We start from the raw sequence: 18,623 nt of genomic DNA on the forward strand, positions 1-18,623 counted from the left end.
AATATATCTCACAGATTTATTTTTATTTATTAAAGCTGCTTGTTCAAAACCTAACAAATATAATTAAATCATAAATCTATTTAAAACTAGGCAAGCTCAAGGTTGTAGCTGAGCGTTTTTGGTGATACATTGCTCTTTAGAAGACTGGTAGATCTATTCTCTTTAAGCGAGTTTGATTACAGGAATGTAGCAAGGCATTAGCTAATGGTTTTGGTTGATTACTGAGTTTAAGCTCATAGTTCTTTCTGCTGTCCTCTACTTCTTTCGTTACCATAGAAATACCAAGATCTTTGAGAATATTTTCATTACGAATGTACCCGTTATAGCTTTCAGGATTTTTGACTGGAACCTATGTATTATATTAATATTAGTTGCACAGGTCGTACCCCTCAGTTCAATAACATACATCCAAATCGTTTTATTGCAGCATTGTATAGCAGAACTTTGTTGTCTAGGCTAAGTTTTGCATTTTTTTAAAGCCAGTTTAAATTTGCTGCTCTTATTTCCATGCTAGTTATTTTGCTGAATATATGTTTTTTCCATGTGAGCCTTCTGCCCAAGTGAATACCTAGATAAATTACATCGTACGCTTTTGTTCATTTATGTACATTTATTCGGCCAGCCATTCTTCGACCTATGCTAAATACTCCTCTAGTAGCCTTGACGCTCTGATGGGACATTTATTACGGCATACTAAGGGTGAGCCATCCGCAAATGTCGATGTCAATACATTATTACCAGTTGGTGCTGCTGTATATAAGATATATGCAGATATATTGAACGATATTTTCGATAAAAAGTTCGCAAAAGGAACTTTTGGTCCGATTTGGACAATTTTTGGTCATAAGATGGCACAATTCAAGCGCACTATTTGTGCAAAATTTTATCCGAATGCATTGATTAGTTCTTGATTTGTATACTGGAAAATGAAAGAATCAGGTGGAATTTAAAATTGTGTCATATGGGAAGAAGGCGTGGTTTTTGCTTGCTTTCGTTCATTTTCACACTGTAATGTAGGAATGACAGAATATTACCTACCAAATTTTGTTGATATCAGTCAAGTAGGTCGCGAGATATGGGTTTTTCCTTAAATTTGGTCGGTGTCATTTCCATCCTCCAAATTCGGACTTCTAAAAAGCCCTTTCGTACCATCTCGGGTGTAAAATGTTATGTCTCTGGCGCATTTATTGATGATTTATCGCTTTTATAGTAGTTTAACAAAATCGTTTTCCCATTTTCACAGAATAGGTAGGGAAGCCAAAAAAATTTGCCCAGGACGAATTTGGTTATTATAGCTTAAATGGTTTAGAATATACATATGTACATTACACGCAGAGGCCACAACCACTATAAAAAAACATATTAGATTCCGCTCCCTAATGCAATTCGTTCTATTAAATAACAGCCTTGTATCTTATTGTGGAGTTTAGTTAGATGTCTCAATTCTTACTCAAGTTATCGGACCAACGGAATTTAACCCATCTCGATATCCTGATCATTAATATATATGTATATCTCTAACTGCATATCTATCTCGATTAGTTTTAGGTAATACAAACAACCGTGAGGTGAAGAAAAATATTATACTCTGTAGCAATATGTTGCAAGAGTATAAAAAATTGTGTGTACGAGTTATGTTCAAAAAGTGTCGCGAATTTTGAATTTTTGCGGTCTACGTGTATTCGACTTTCGATTGTTTTGTTGGGTTATGTTGGCGATACTTTTTGAACAAACCTCGTATGTACCTATATATTTATTGTGAATAAACAAATTCCAAAAGTTCAAATATTATTGCAAAAATATGTTAAATACTCATAGATAATTCAATTAGTATCCTCAAGTTTATTTGTGAACTTTTTTATTAAAGCTCAAAGTGAGATATAAAATTAGATTATCTACGTTTTTAATTATGTGTTCCCTGTTTTGGTGTTAATATATACATATGTATTAATTACTAGAATTTAATCTGTCTTGCCATAAATTCTGTTACAAAGTTTACGAGCGAGGAGAAGTTCGCAGAAAAATTGTCATTATTGCTTATTATAATTTGTGTGCAGTGTCTATTCACATATAAAAATCAGTTCAGTGTTTGCTTTCGCTCTTTAACAATGGAGTGGGAAGCTAAATAAAATTGTAAGTGTGGAAAAGGCGCAAGTAAAATTTATGAGCTTCTAAAAAGGCTTAATATTTCGTGAATGTTTACTTACCGTATCATTGCACAGTGGTTTCGCTTGTTTGGGAACCGCGGCCATAAATACTTTTAGATGAGATATCGTTTTGAAATTTTCACCAAAATCTATAATATTAATATATTTTTAAAAAATAGGCATATCGGACGGCTATATCCTATAGCTCCCATAGTAACAGTCAGTAATGGATCGATAAATTTTTTTATTTATTTTTATTTTATGGGAAACTGGGCGTGGTTTTACTAATAATTATACAACAAAAAAGTGAAATACGCACTTTTAAGATTGATTGGTGATACACAATAAAGGTACAAAAATGTTGTGATAACAGAAAGAAAAAAACATTTATACATTATAATTAGAAAACCAACAACAATTCTATAAATAATTTTCACATTGTCTCATCAAGTAAATCTATAGTTGACTTTAGTAGCGTTGATTTGTGGTTATAAGCAAGTATGTTTTAGAAAGCAGTTAGGCAATATTCTGATCGATGGCTAGAATTGGAACACACAAGGCAAAATCACCTAGAAATTGCTTAAAAGCAATATTCCTGGCTTCATAGCTGGAGATTATTGGCCGTCTGGAAGTTCAGATTTGAATCCATTGACTTGCAGTTTGTGGTCAGAGTTAGAGAACATGACCTGTAGAATACCCCACAGAAATTTGAAGAATCTCAAAAATTTTCCAGCAGCGATGTGAATATCAATAGTCTCGGTGCGTGCTTCTATTGATCAATGGTCGAATCGTTTGAGGACCTGTGTGAAAGCAAAATATGAAAATTTACTTTATTAAAGAATGTATTATACTTGTATATACACATAATATATATAGTTTAATTGTTATAACGGCCTGAACTTGTGACAAAACTTATGGCAGGCAAGTATACATATTTTATTCAAGAGTTTTATGAAACGTTCCAACATATTTTTTAGTGAATTTCTCTCTGATCTTAAGTTTTTGAACATTTACTTTACGGAACAGTGCCAAATATTCAGCAAAACTTTTTTCTGACATCGTTCGTCTGGAGTTTAGGGGCACAGCTGCTTTGAGACTTTGAAAAAAATAGTTGTAAACTTGTTTTGTTTAGTTAATTTACTTTAAGTTGAAATTTCGTGCGTAGCTGTATTATTATTAACATGTTTAACCAGATAAGATACGACTACTATGGTGAATAGATTAATCAAAACAGTGTTTGTGATCTTATCTGCATGCGAACATATTTATATAAATCGTATCGGCGGCCAAATGGAGGATCCTAGAAGTGAAAGATTATTTGATTGAGTACAAGTTCGAAATATAGTTGTGGCGATATATTCAAATGTTGTTCAAATTTAATGAAGAAAAGTTGTAAATAGAAATTAAAATAAAGCGTCTATTATTTGCATAGTTCGACTTCTTTCCCATCATTAACTATTCCTGGGGTAATTTTATGGTGCTTAACTGAAAGGTAAAAACCTTATCTAACTAATGTTTTTGGATATATGTATCTACGTTCGAAGCAAAGAAATTAAAAAAAATTATGTTACAATTAGAATGAACATCTCACCATTGTTCAACCTTGCCTAGATTTGAAAAATAAATATTTATATATATTATTATATTATTATATTATATTCATTATTCCTTGGAAAATAAATATTTATCTTTATTATTATATTATATTGTATTTAATATTATAAATGATAAACAATTTTTTGAGCATTTTTCTTTGTTACTAGTAGTGGGTGTGTATTGTTCTTTTTGTCAGTTCAGTCATATTTATATATATGTCTATATATACTATACGTATTTTTGGTTATCTAAGTGTTTGCTGCAGTGTACCATGTTAAATGACTAATATATTTTTGTTAATGTAATTTAGAGTTATGAGTTGATCCAAAGAAAATGGAAGATTTAAAAAGCTTATGCCTTACGTAGATTTGTAAATTTGTCACACTACATGAACGAACAATATAATATTAACATATTAATATGTGTATGTATATATTTATATACATATCTTACATAAAAAATCTCAATTTAGTTTTTGGATATATATACTTTTAATTAAGACAATAAAGAAAATGTCCAAATAAAATCACAATAAACTTTTAAAAAATATTTTTTAAACCGTTTTAGTTGGAACCAAAATTGTCTTAGGAAGTGTGCTTCTCAGCTACTTAATTATGCTTCATTTACATACTAATTTGCTATTTATTAAATTAAAAATTTTATTTATTGACATGAAATTTCGCCGCCGTCAAAATAATAGAGCTCGGCATTGTTAAAAGCAGGTAGCGTCAATAAATTTGGTAGCACTGCCTGAATTCTTTGGTACAACCCTGCATGTGCAGCAGTGACAGAGGAAAATTACGGAACAGTAATAATTGATATTTGCAGTTTACCTGTAAACTATTGTGTTTAAACAATTGTAAACGAATTTCAAGGAAATAACCTAAAAACAGGTCCTGACCTGAAGTTGAGTTGCATACATTCGATCGACTTTAACGGAGATTTCATAATCTTTAAAATATTCAGTCCTCATTTGTAGCAAGCCAATCTGGATGGTAGGAAAATTGTAAGGGGAACAAAAATACTAATTCGTGAGAGTGATGTTGGCATATGCTTCTTAGTATTGTAAAATTATGACAGTGTGAGAAGGTGGCAACGAAGCTCGTAGCAAAGGAAGTGTGCAGTGAAAACGAAATTAACCAAATGTCGCCCTGAAGCGGAATTGTGTAGAAAAACGCATCCACGACCAAATATAAAAGGAAGCGAAAAAACCTGCATGAGCGAAGAGGAATGAATAGTAAAAACGTATGAGGAAGAAGCAACATCAGCAAAAAATTTGCCAACCATAATTTAAAACCAAGCTTAATAAAGAAGTAAAAGAGTTAACTTCACTGTGAAAAAAGTGATTAAAGTTAATTGTGTACTACTATAATACATATTTTCACAAAGCGAAAAATAAAGTAAATATTGAACGCATCATCGATTACGGTGACGTCGTGTGTGTGTGGTTTCGATTGCGATAATTGCATAAAAATTATATCAAAAAGAACTGACAAAGTGTGAAACGTTCCTTTCATTTCGTGTTTCTGATATATGGAACTTTTTTGATAATTAAAATATATCATTAAACTATCAAAACAAAGCAGGTCTGGTAGAATTTGTTAAATTAAATTAAAGATAAAAACGTGCTCACTAAAACACAGGAGATATTTTGTCGTGAACAAAGTACCGTAGTGCATCTTAGCGTTGCGACCGGGAGAAATAGAAGTGGAGCAAGTATCGACGACGACGTACAACTAAAAGAGGCACAAGCGAAAGTGCCACTTTGTCATTTATTGTTGTGAATTTCAACACCACATCATTATGAATACCAATAGCAATAAACGCAAAAATCGCCCTGGTGGCGTAGGACGGTAAGTTGTGGAGTAAAGCGATATATGGAGAGTATATTACCATGTACCCCATCTTATATAACAGTATAATTCCTAGCCATGTGCTTTTAATTGCAAAATAATAGGTTTTTAGACATCATTCCGGTGTCCTTAAAATTCGAATATGTTTACAAACTAGATCATCATATATTTTATCAGTACAAATCCTGCCATGAGCTAAACCGCTTCTGTATATATACTATACCGCAAATTGCATTTTGGTGTTTTGTTGGAATTATTACTGAATTGATAGACATGATTTGTGCCATTGCTAGTTGTGTTTAATATAATCACACATTTTTCTTTTACACAGCTTATAGCAAGGCCAATGGTTTTGCCCAAATATTGCCGACGAATTTTTGGTAATAAAGAAATTTAAAAAAAAATCAAAGACGCAAATAAGCCCATTCTTTTTTCTTCTTTTGTTTACGAATTTCTTTCTCTCGTATGCAGCGTTGTTACATTAATGTATTAGTATAAAATACGCACATCGTCACACCTGCCCCAATACAAAGCGGTAGATGACAAGAAGTCACGTCAATGAATTAGAAAGTGCGTTGACCGTACTATGTGCGATGATTCGCAATATTGTTTTGATTACATATTTTGATATTTAAGGTTAGGGCAATTAACAAGTAAAAAAATTAAAACAATGTTTTCAGACTTTTTTCTCTTTGGAACTGTTTTCGAAATCAAATAACATATTTTTTAATCTTCAAGTTACGTGACCGATAATCGTCAATTGCAACAACACCAACAGCATTCAAATAAAGGACGTACGCAAGCACAGGGAGTGTATAAAAACACTCATTTCATTCACGCGGCCACATCGTTAGTTGGCAGTCTTGTCCAAGTTCGCTTACGTTCGGGTAATATTTACGAGGGCGTATTTCACACTTTCTCGCCAAGTTTTGATGTAGCTCTGGAATTACCATTATGCATTAAAACAAATAAAAACGAAGATGAGGGTAAGCATGTCCCGAATCATATGATTTTTCCTTGTGATACAGTAGTGAATATATCGGCAAAAGATTTCGATTCTCGTTATGCCACAACGAGAACTTTTGCAACGGACGGTGCAATCTCTGAAAAATTTAATGGTAGGTTATTGGATATATCTTTAAATTTGTTACTTACTATATCTCCTTGTGTCCTTTTATAGGTATTCGATTTGAGGAGAAAGAACTCGAGCCATGGGATGCGTCTGGTATGAATGGCGACGTCGACATAGAATTAGACGGTGCCGCGAATGGTTGGGACCCAAATGATATGTTTAGGCAAAATGAACACGTCTTTGGAGTTCAATCGACATTTGATGATTCGTTGTCTTCATATACTGTTCAACTTGATAAAGTAGATTCTGATGAGTTTAAAGAAGCGGAGGCCAAGGCCGAGAAGTTGGCTGCAGAAATCGAAAGCAATCCTATCTACAGAGAGCGTGTTGATTTAGAGAATGGGGATGAGGAGACTCTATTCGCTGCAGTGGAACGACCGAGTAGCGAAATAGACCGTGAACGTGAAAGAGAACGTGATTTAGAACGTGAACGAGAGCGGGAACGCGAGCGGGAGAGAGAAAAGGAGAGAGAGCGAGACCGGGAACGTGAACGGGATCGTGAACGAGAACAACGTGATAGAGAACGCGATCGCGAACGTGATGATCGAGAACGGAGCAAACGTCCAGGTACAAGCGCGTATGATCATCGGGAAATTGTGGCTGAACGATATATAACAAAACCAACGCGCAGTATAACCGGTCCGCCACCGCCTGTGGCTATGGCTTCCACCAATTCAAACTCTTCGACCGTATCTTCACAAACCAGCGGCAATGGTCCCACACAACGAGGTCATATGGATCGTGGATGTAGTGTCAATAGCAGTGGTAACATTGATATAATGGGTGGCGAGCGCATGGTAAACGCACCGGCTTCTTCAAGTATGGGTCAGCCGCAGCAAACGCAGCAACAGCAAACCAGCTCAATACAATCGTCATCCGGTGGTATGACAGGAAGCATAAAAAATACATCGTCGTTACCTCTGTCATCAAACACTGGAATAGTCAGCGGCTCGGATGGTGGCAACAAATATGGTGGCGGTTCAATGATGAAGCGCAAAACAGTCCCACAGGGTAAACAAATGTTGCGCAATGCACCGATAACCAATAATTCTAACACCCAATCGGGCGTTGGTGGCAGCGGTGGTAACATGGCACAAGGGAGTGTTGGAAATCAGTCGAATGTTGGTGGCGGAAAAGTTGGCAATTATCAACAAATGCCAATTCAAAACCAAGCTCCTATGCAAAATTATCCGCAAATTATCCATGGGTGCGTCAATGACATACATCAGATGTATACAGTTAGCTCATGCTTGTATGTTTCTATTTTTGTTCATTCAGATCGTCTCAATACAGAAACCAGCAACACATAGGCGGACCGTCAAAGGTTAATGGCGACTCTAACCCGAACTCGGGCAAACCAATGCCGCATCGTAATATGCGTCAGTATCAAAGTACTCAAACAAATTCTCCGTTGAACTACAACGATTCGCACAATCAGGTAAAGTATATTAAAATATGATCTCTTTTAAAACCGAGGTCCATTAACGATTCTTAATATGAATTCAGGTTTCAATGGCAAAATCACATGGGCCTCCACACGGTCAACAACAAATTGGTGGTCCCTTGGGTGTTAACAACAGCACTTCACCACCTTTACAAACTGGCGGCGGGGGTCCCCATAATCATCCACAGTCTCAAAGTGGTGGATTAGTCATGGCAGGACCACCTAATCAACCACCACCTCAGCCGCAGCGACAAATGCGGAATCAAATGCAAGACTTAAGGCAGTTTGCACAAGATTTTCAGCTGGCGAACAGTACATCAACGTCGCCGCCTCAACAGTCACAGCAAACGCAACCCTCACTGCAGCAACAACAACAACAACAACACCTGAATTTGGGTAAAGGAGCGGGTCACCAACCACAACCTTCGGTTTCGCCGCCACAGCAGCCTCAACAAATAATTGTGCAGCAACAGCAAACGCAGCCGCATATAAATATGCAACATGTACAACAGCAGCATCACAATCAACATCATGCATCGCCCCCACAACAAACGCAGCAGCAGCACTACGTACCGTCACATTTGACGCAGCAGCAGCAACCACAACAACAGCATGGACCGCCACATGTACAGCAGCAATCACAGTCGCAGCAGCAACAAAAAGGGCATTTGCATCAACAACAGCAACAGCAACCGCCTCCGTCTATGCAATCACATCAACATCAGCAACAACCGCCAGCACAACCATCTACTCCTTTGCCACAGGAGCCACCACAGCAACAGGGCATGTATCATGTGTCGCCGCCACAGCAGCAACCTGCGCAACCATCACAATTACAGCAGAGTTCACCGCCGGTGGCAGATACCCCACCACAGCAGCATCAGCAACAGCAATCGGCACAACAAGTGAATAAGATGGAGGCCACACCAGTGACAACAGTCACACCGGTGAGCAACACGTCACCAAACACCGCAACAGATAAACTGACCACGCCTCCTGGCACTGCTGCATCGTCCACAGCGACTAGCAGTGTTACTGCGACTGGTACAACAACTGTTAAAAAGACACACGTCTTAAATCCGTCGGCGAAACCGTTCACACCACGAAGCCCCAGTACCCCGAATCCATCACGTCCGCACACCCCGCAGACACCAGTGCCGATGCAAAACATCTACACGACCGCTACGCATGTGCAAGCTGGTAGCCAAACGCCCATGTATGTGATGCAATCACAGCAGCCCGCATTCCAAGCACCAACGCATCCACAGACGGGACAACAACCACGCATGCGTAGGGGCAACTATGGTGAGTGTCCAGTTGTTGTAAGTTTCTTGTGACATTTGGTTAATTAATTTATAACAGGTCCGATGGCGGCGTCACAAACTCACGTTTCAGCAACAACAGCTACCGGACAACCTTTGCTGGCAGCAGCACCCATACAACAGTTCATACATTACCAACAAACGCCACATGCGCCACATTTCCAATCGCAGCCATATGTTAATGTAAGTATAATATAATTATTTAATATTTTCTAGTTTTCCGTGCTTTATGCCAAATATAGGAAGTTGGTTAAAAATGGTACAAATCTTTAATTACAGGTGCGCATGTATGAACCACCACCACAGCAGTTGCAATTCATAACGCAAACACCACCATCAACTACACCGTCCCCAGGACAGCCGCATCAGACGTTCCATCCGCCACCACAGCCTTCCCCTGCTGGCGGAGGCCCACAACCGACCTTCGCGCCACAAACACAGCCCATGTACCCTGTCGTGTATCCCGTATTACATTCGACACAAATCATGCCGAATCACTACTATTCGACGACGCCACAGCATCCACAACAAACGCAGCCGTTTCAAATACTGATGCAACAGCATCCAGCGCAGTAAAAGTTTACGTAACGACAACAACAAAAACGAAACACATATTTATCATAAAACAGGGAAGGAGCGTCACGCGGTGGATACAAGAAGAAGCACTGAAAATGTGAAATGGGAGGGAAGATGAAGTCATGCTGCGGCTGATTATAAACATTCATATTAAATACTATAGAAAAGTATAAGAAGTATATAGACGCGAATTATTTATGTTGTAAATGCCTCGAAGCAACATCTGCCAACAATAATAACAATAAAACCATTGCTTTTATGCAACAAAAATAACGATATCATAAAATATATAAATGCAAATTATAAGAATAATATATTAGAAATTCGTCAATGGTGAGAATATACATATATGTATGTGTAATGTTTCCATGTTTGCAAGATGTTTTCTTGAATTTTGTGAAACCATCGCCTTAGCAAGGTATTAAGGTTTTGCTAAAATCATAATTTTACTTCAAGGCAAATTAAAAAATATTTTGCAATTTAACTAGATGCCCTTGCTTGCCTTCTTTAAACTTAAATATTGGAAAATTATTTAATAGAACGAAAATAATGTGGGATTTATCCATAATATTTAACTTTCTACTATTTGTGGCATGTTTGTTGTCATCCATGATAGAAAATAGTGACGTAATGTAAAATGCATTTTTTCTTCATATTGTTATTGTTGCTGTCATTGATGTTGCTGCATTGCTTAGCGGACCCAAAAAACGAAAAGGAAAAACATTAAAATTAAACACCTAACAAAGAAATTTCTATAATACAAATTAAACGTAGAAAAATAAAACAGATGAAATGCAAAAACAATTCCGCGATTAGCACCGTTGAAAGTTATATAAAATCGCTTAAAAAATCGAATTCGTAAGACGTGTATCGACTTAGGTAGAACTTTGCGAATGGTTTGCTTCTAACGCAATCAATATCGGCAGGCGACAAGTCACGAGCCGCATCACTTTACACGTTCTTATTAATTTTGGTTAGAATGTGGTTAATTGATTTGCGTTAGAATTGTTCATGCAGAGTTTTTGTTTTTATATTCACATTGTAGTACTTTCTTATGTTATTTGTCGGATTGATGCGTTTTCACATCAAACTAAAAAAGCAATGGAAAATTGTCAAAGAACAATATGTTTTTTCCTTTGAAATCCTTTGTGAATCATTCCATGTCTAAAACCAAATACTATTCTAATACTTGTTTGAACGCAGATAAAAATTTTGGACGTGAATAGTTTTTGTAGTGTTTCAAAGGAAAACGTTAAAATGATCAAGTATTTTCTAATGAAAAATAAAACATTTGCTTTAACGATGCACATTCGTAGTAATAATATAAACGCTGCCTTAAGGGACTCGAAGTCAGCTTGACTTCTTAAAAACAATTATTTCACGATTTAGTTCAAAAATGGAAAATAATTCCTTCAAGTTAAACCTGACTATATTTAAAAGTAAATATGCAAATTAGACTAAACTTAAAGCAAGATTTGCTGCTTATTTACATCTATGGTCGGCCACTATAATTGAATATTTGTATTTGAATGAAGATAAATCCTATAGAAGCCTCTCTAAAATAGCGCAACTTTATTTTCTAAGCCCATCGACAAGCATTTCCATTATTGCGCATACTTCAATAAAGCAACCGACGTAAATATTGTGCTAAACAAAAATTATACGAAATTTTTTTTTATAAGATACCAAAAGTCAAAAAATGCGAAAAACGTAAATAAATTAATATTCGATTAGTGAGGGACCCGTGTTGTACATGTCATTAAAACTGCGTTTATTGTATGCATTTATTTTGCTCAGTTGGGTTTTGCTGCTTACTTAGCTCGTTTTTGCAAGTTCATATTTTTCGTTAGTACTCTTAGTCATTTTTGATTATTACTTACCCTTCGTTTTTTATTACTAAGAATTTAGAAAAAGAATCGAAAGAAATGTTTTCTTGCGCATCCTTTTATAAAATTATCAATGTTTAAAAGAAAAAATAGCAAAAAAACGCCAAGAGCGTAAGAAATATGTATGTGTTTTTGTTAAGTTTTCTCCCTACTTTTGTACTCCTACAAGCAAATTCCTCCGCACATTGAAAATACAAGAAGATAAATGAAAAATATATTTAAATAAAATATATGTATATGCAAACATATATTTGAGTGCGATTAAAATAAAATAATAAAAAATAATAAAATATGTGTAAATAAAAATGAGCAAAGAAACAAAACACAAAAACTTAAAAGACTGCAGGTTGTTTTTATCGGAGGCTTAATATTTGTGGGCATATTAGTGGGTTTGTCTAGCGCCATAAGAGGCTCCTACAATAAATTCGAAATAATGGATATCCAACATGTGGAGATTGGGACATGCATAATTATGTAGATTGTAGGACAAATTCTACCCGAAGAAAAGAAAAATGTATGTACATATTTGATTTATGTAACGATTTATTACAACTTTTACTATTTTTTATTAAATACACAATCTGCACACTTTTAACTTCTTCGCCATTACTCTTCTCCAAATGTAGCATTCATGATGTGAATGGGTGCAAGCTTCTGATTTTTTCCAAGGATCGATTTTTTCCAGGAAGTGCTCTAAATTTTCGCTACAAAGAAAAAATATAAAATAATTTATTTATAAATAGTACGTATGTATGTATGTATGTAGGCCGATATCTTAATTTGAACTGAGCTGCATTTTCTGCACCCAAACTCGTCAAAATGGCTGTGATATGAGTATGCAAATGGCGACATAAACACAAACATTTTAACGAAATGGCGTGGCGACAAAGTTCAACGCGATTTTCACACACAACACAGGGGCACTGGCCAAAGTTTGATTTGGAAGTGTCTCACTTTTATTCAGATTAGTTTGAGCTCTTACCCAATGCACTGAGTGGAGAATGTATGAAAACCAAATTACTTATGTAGCAGCAGGTTTTTATTGTTATTTTCAAATGGAATTTTGGATAGATACCGTATAATAGGCGCGGAGAACTCCGCTCACCTACTCTGGATACCACTTGGGCTGTTTTTTTTGTAAATATATTAATACAGCAGTTGCAACATGGTCACAATAAAGGATTAGGTTTTTTTGTATTTTGAAATGTTATATTCAGTTTATCGATATACCATATACATATATGTATCAACATAAATATGCTTTACACAAGTGTTCTCACTTTTTAGGTTCTTTGCTTGCTGTTATATTCCTTTTTTTAATATTTTTTTTCGTGTATATGAATTAATACTTCTATTTTTCATTAGTATATGCACTTATTTTGCTCTGTTGCCGTTATAATTCAAACGAAACTCATCAAAATGGCTGTGATATGAATAGAGTTGTTTTGAAAACATTTCACAACATCTTGAAGAGTTGCGCAAGAATCTGCTGTTGATATGTTTTAAGCCCTTCCTTTTTATTGAACCAGTATCAGTATTCAGAACAAACAAAAAGCAGCATTCTCGATATTGGAAAATTAATTTCATCGGGTCAAACGTTTGTAATCGAGCTCGATTCCAATTTTAGAATAATTGTAATACATTCTAAATAATGAAACATTTGTAACACAAATTTCTTTTAAAGGCATAAATGATATATCAGCTTCTACTTTATTAATTAATATTTCTTGCGCGTTGTTCTTATGAATGAACAATTTGTTTTCATTCTGTGTTGTGAAAATCATCGATAACTTATCCTTTTAAACTGCGTGGGGAGAGAATTGTGGAAAATTTCATACATTTGGTTTATTTTACTACTACCGGAAAGAACATGACCAAAAAATAAAATCAAATATTCTCAATTTTTAGAATTAAAGGGCTCAGGCAGGCAGACTATCGAGTAGAAATCGAGGAATCTGGTTTGAGAACCTTGGCATCTGTCTTGAAAGACGATTGAGGACAGGTAGTGTAACACGAGATCGTCAGAAAAGTTCTAAAACCACATAAATACTCATTGCAGATACCCAGGAAGACACATTGCACTCTGCACTGAATATTGAAATATGTGTGTTACCATATTATACTAAGAAGTAGGCCAACTCTCGGTTAAGTTTTGCGGGTATCCCAAACACAATTGAAAAAGCGAGTGGCCAGAAGTGCGATTAAGTTTGGATTTGTTGATTCCTATGACAATTGCAAAAAAACTATCGAAGCTACTGCCGAGAATGCTGACTTTAACCCGATTGAAAATTCATATCCGGTTTTGAAAAAAAAGAGTGCGTAAAAGAAGCGTAATAAACCAATTCGATTTAATCAATGCTACTCAGGTGGGAGTGGAACAGAATGCCTCTAGTTTATGACCTGTCAACTTAATTCACTTAACGGCACGTCATGTACATGATTGCATCAATTCAAATTAGCATTTTCTTCTTAGCTGTAGCTTTATATTAAAAGATTTTTGCATTTCCCAAATAACTATTCGATAGCAAAATATTTGAGTTAATGGTAATTTTGTTTGTGTTTTCAGTTAACAGGTTTTGACTTTTGATATTTGTTTGCCTTAAGTAAATTTAAGATTTCACATTGTTTTTCATTTTGCAAAGAATTATTTGACGAACTGTAAGTGCAGTTTGTACTTCGGTAAAATACACTTGTGCTGATGTGATTGTATGTAAGTACGCACCCGGGCAGTCCATTCATATGGACATGAATATGCATACGAAGGCAGGCTTGAGCACGCATATGCTCAAATACGTCTGTATTGATTATATGCTCTGCATGAATATCTGTATATATTTGAGTTGTTTGTGTGTATGTGTACCAAACAACTTGTTTGAATCTGTTGGAGCAATGGAATGACTGCAACGCATGAAAACAATTGCGATTGCGGATGTGGTACCGGATGACGTGTGTAAAAAAAATATATAAAAAAGCAACAACAACAAAATAGAATGTGGGAAACAAGCAAACAAGTGAGGGAATATGAAGCGCTGTGGGTGTATGTGTGCGGCTTGCAAAGCAGCCGCTTTCTTGTATGTACATCATGTTTTCGGTTTTGGTAACATACTTTCAGGCGTTGATTAGTGTTTTTTAGCCCCGGCTCCATGTGTGGTGCGATTTTCACATAATTTACAATTTTTTTACCTTTTCCTTTTTCCAACACTATTTTTTGTGCGCGTTTCACTGTTTTCGTGTTTCTTATGCGGTTTAATTGCAATGCTCATCAAAGCTGGCTGTGATACTTCTCAGTTACAGAATATCTACAACAGCCCTTTTTGATGACATTGAAAGTGCCAGCACACACGCGCACACACACAAAGTTGCTTCCAAAATGTTTCGATCACTTTTCGCGGGCGTAAGCTATTTTTTTGGCTATTTGTAAGAGAATATTTGTGTTACATAAAATTAATATATGTATGTATGTACATATGTTTACTTTATATACATACATATGTAGCAGACAGTGTCTGATTTGTGGTTTACTTTTTAACGATAACTTCTGAACAGAAATTTTGTATAGTTTTTTGTTTATGTATTTTGTTACATATTTTTAGACGTTGTAATAGTTTTGACAACTATTTGTATTTGAAGTAAATTTTTCACAATCTCAATGAAGAGAGATTGTTTTCCCCCCAAACGGAATTGTTTTGAGTGCATCTTTTTTAAGTACATATAATATATAATCAATCATTTGTTTCATGATTAAAGTGCTCTGTAGATGAATTTCACTAATTCTCCAGACGCTGTCATGGCAAAGGCGTGTCGCTACAGCAATATACACACACTGAGACTGAACTTCAAAATTAATAAAAAAAAACTCACAACACAAAAGCTCATTTGAACCCATTGTATACATTTCGGGGCTCACCAGGTGTAAAATCTACAACTTTTATTAATATACCTTGTCTGTTGCCATAATATTTTTTGCTTATTTTTAGTATTACTAAATTTACATTGAATATTTTCTCCCAATTTAATTGAAGTCAAACACAAAACGAGACTTCAACTAACAGTGTTTTTGTTTCTACTTTGTTTGTTGCTTTTTAGGCGTTTGCATTTTGTTGCAGCTCTCTTGACTTGCTGCGTTGGACTATCGCTGCTTCCTCTTGTTCTAAAACGACCACCGCCCTCGACCGGCAGCATCAAATCAAAAAAAAAAAGAATTACAAAATGTAACGAGTTGGCTGGAGCAACAGTGAAAGCCACAGTGAGCGGAAAAAGATTGAAACATGTGTATGTGTGCGTACTATCCGCTGGAGAGACTGACAAAGTAATTGGGCGAAAGGCGCGAGAGCGCAAACACAACAAAATCGCTCATTGCGGGCCAATGCGCGAATACATACACACCAATATGTAAAAGGCCTAACTGTAGATCAAGAGAGATTTGTTGCGCTATATAGTGTTTGTGTACGGGTACACAGTTAGCATACTCTTTGGCGCAAAAGCAAGCAAATGCAGTGCACACATCCTTAGGCAGTTATATGTGTGCAGATAATTACAAGCATATATATATATACATATTTATAATATATTCTATGATGGCAAGAGATGTGTTAACTGTAATTCGTAAGAATTGTTCAACATTAAACTTGTTAAATTAATTTTTTTTAACAAAACATTATATTGAATGAAAGTGTAAGAGATTATAGCAGGGTGGGTTCAACCGTCAATAAGATATCTTCTGCTTGAGATATATTTGTACTTCTGCCGTGTGATACTTATTTAGATTTTCTTGCAAAAAATTGTTCCCGTTAACTAACACTTTAACGATACAAAAATAACGAAAAATATTTATGTAGGTTTATTAATAATTAAAGTTCCCCCCACGTATTCAACCAATGAACAGCGCTGCAGTTGTGCATGCGGTTGTATCCAGAAGGTCTGTGTAAGTTATTTTCCGTTCGGTTGTACTTTCGCGATTTACGTTTGACCTCCACCTAATCGAAACCAGCGGCCCATTGCTGCTTCATTCGTTCGGTTTGTTCTTTCGACACTTTCAAAGGTACTGTTCATATATCTATACATATGTAGCCGTGTGTTGGCTTTTCTTGTTCAAGTTTTTTGTATTTATCTACTCCTTTTTCTTTCTCTCATTCGCGGGATTATATCTTTCGGCTGTTTTCTAATATACTTTTACTTTGTTTTGGCGGCAGTGACTACCACCCATACTTCATGCATTCGTTTGTACCCACACACTGGTGGTGTGGTGTGTGTATAATTCTAAATTGCAACCGCGCATACAAAGAATTATAACAAAAATCATACAAACTTTAGGTGGAGGATGAGGCCTCCCCTTCAAGAACTGCGAGCATTGCTCGTAAAGAACGTTGGTAGCAACGCTACAAGCAGCAAGTAGCAGGTAGCAGGCAGGAAACAGTTGAGGTTTAGCTTTAGTTATTTCAATAACCTGCTTCCTTACTACCCACACCAATGACGAAGTCACTCAACAACGCCTTCTCGATACGCCTTGCTCCTTATTACTGAATCCACCACATATTTGTTGTAGTCTCTTATTTCTTTATATGTTTTGTTTTAATATATTTTATAATCTCTATGAATTTACTACCTTTACTACCCTGTATGCTTTCTATCAAAATTTCTTTTTATATACACTGTGGTTCTTCTACGATATGTCGACACCCTTAATAAAACCTACTGACGCAGAGTCAAGCTTATGGGAGAGCAATTATGCCACCTGTCAGTGGAAATTTTTTAGAGAGAGCGCACATTTGTAGAGTTGCCAAAGTGATATGAAATTTATACGTTATGTTACTCAGATAGTTTTACTAACTGTTAATAGCTAACATCTCTACAAAATGAATCTAAAACACAATGAAGAATTATAACAGTGATATATAAACAACTGAAATCGTTGAAAAATTAATTAGTCATAAATGCAAGATTTGAATTTTTTTTTTTGTTATTTTGCAACGAAATCGAACGACAACCCATAAGCCCAATTGCAGACGTACATATAACTCTCGGAGTAAGGTTACATTATTTTTTATATTTCGTCGGTTTATAATTGTGTTTAATTTCTTTATAATTACAACTTTTTAAATGTCTTTCACACGTACTCCTATACTCTTTGCACGCCTTATACACACTTTTCTTTTACTGTTTGCATTATTTTGTTGTTGTAACTTATTACTCTTGTATAAAATTTGTTTACTGCCGCTGTAGACGGGGTTGTTTTGCTAAGCAGCCGCAGCATATGAAAGAAAAAAGGAAGACTCTCACTCGCTGCAGATTAATTTATTTGGACTACGAGTCCAGTTTTCTTTGATAATTTTCACTTTATTTAATTTCATTTACCATTTTGTTTTTTCATACTATAATCTAGTATTGTCGTGATATATAGTTCTTTTCGATGCCTTGTCATGTATATTTTCCTCACGTCCATTTCAATTTGGTTTCAGAAATGTTTGAACTGCCGCTCCCTAAATGCTTCCCTCATACTCACGCGCGCGCAAATAGCGCCTTATTTCTGTATCCCTGACACGACATACTTATAAGACATTTCGGATCTACATACATACATATGCATGCATGCATGTATGTTCGTAGATTGGTATCCGGGATATGGGCAGCGCAGTCCCACCAACTTTTGATGTACTTTTGTGCGCCT

At 35.7% G+C, this 18,623-nt stretch overlaps 1 protein-coding gene and 1 long non-coding RNA gene across 2 annotated transcripts; one reads left to right on the forward strand and one right to left on the reverse strand.

The window, feature by feature from the left end:
• Nucleotides 1–2,384: 2,384 nt before the first annotated feature.
• Nucleotides 2,385–3,753, reverse strand: LOC118683691 (uncharacterized). The gene is made up of 2 exons (XR_004979515.2): nucleotides 3,162–3,753; nucleotides 2,385–2,947 (listed from the first exon to the last, which is right to left on the reverse strand). It is a non-coding gene; the product is annotated as an uncharacterized lncRNA (long non-coding RNA).
• A 597-nt stretch (nucleotides 3,754–4,350) lies between these two features.
• Atx2 (Ataxin 2) lies at nucleotides 4,351–12,294 on the forward strand. Its single transcript, XM_014232369.3, has 7 exons — nucleotides 4,351–5,596; nucleotides 6,335–6,714; nucleotides 6,777–7,935; nucleotides 8,007–8,166; nucleotides 8,235–9,477; nucleotides 9,535–9,677; nucleotides 9,774–12,294. Exons 1-7 carry the CDS (start codon nucleotides 5,547–5,549, stop codon nucleotides 10,068–10,070), a joined length of 3,432 nt encoding a protein of 1,143 aa, XP_014087844.2. The 5' UTR covers nucleotides 4,351–5,546; the 3' UTR covers nucleotides 10,071–12,294.
• Nucleotides 12,295–18,623: the final 6,329 nt, after the last annotated feature.

This window comes from Bactrocera oleae, chromosome 2 (assembly GCF_042242935.1).
Source record: "Bactrocera oleae isolate idBacOlea1 chromosome 2, idBacOlea1, whole genome shotgun sequence".
In the NCBI taxonomy this organism is placed as follows: Eukaryota; Metazoa; Arthropoda; class Insecta; order Diptera; family Tephritidae; genus Bactrocera; species Bactrocera oleae.

Excerpts from the sequence above, each read along its gene's own strand:
- Atx2 (XM_014232369.3), top strand. The coding sequence starts at position 5,547 with ATGAATACCAATAGCAATAAACGCAAAAATCGCCCTGGTGGCGTAGGA. Across the intron at positions 6,715-6,776 it reads AATCTCTGAAAAATTTAATG|GTATTCGATTTGAGGAGAAA; the intron begins GTAGGTTATTGG and ends GTCCTTTTATAG. Across the intron at positions 9,478-9,534 it reads CATGCGTAGGGGCAACTATG|GTCCGATGGCGGCGTCACAA; the intron begins GTGAGTGTCCAG and ends AATTTATAACAG.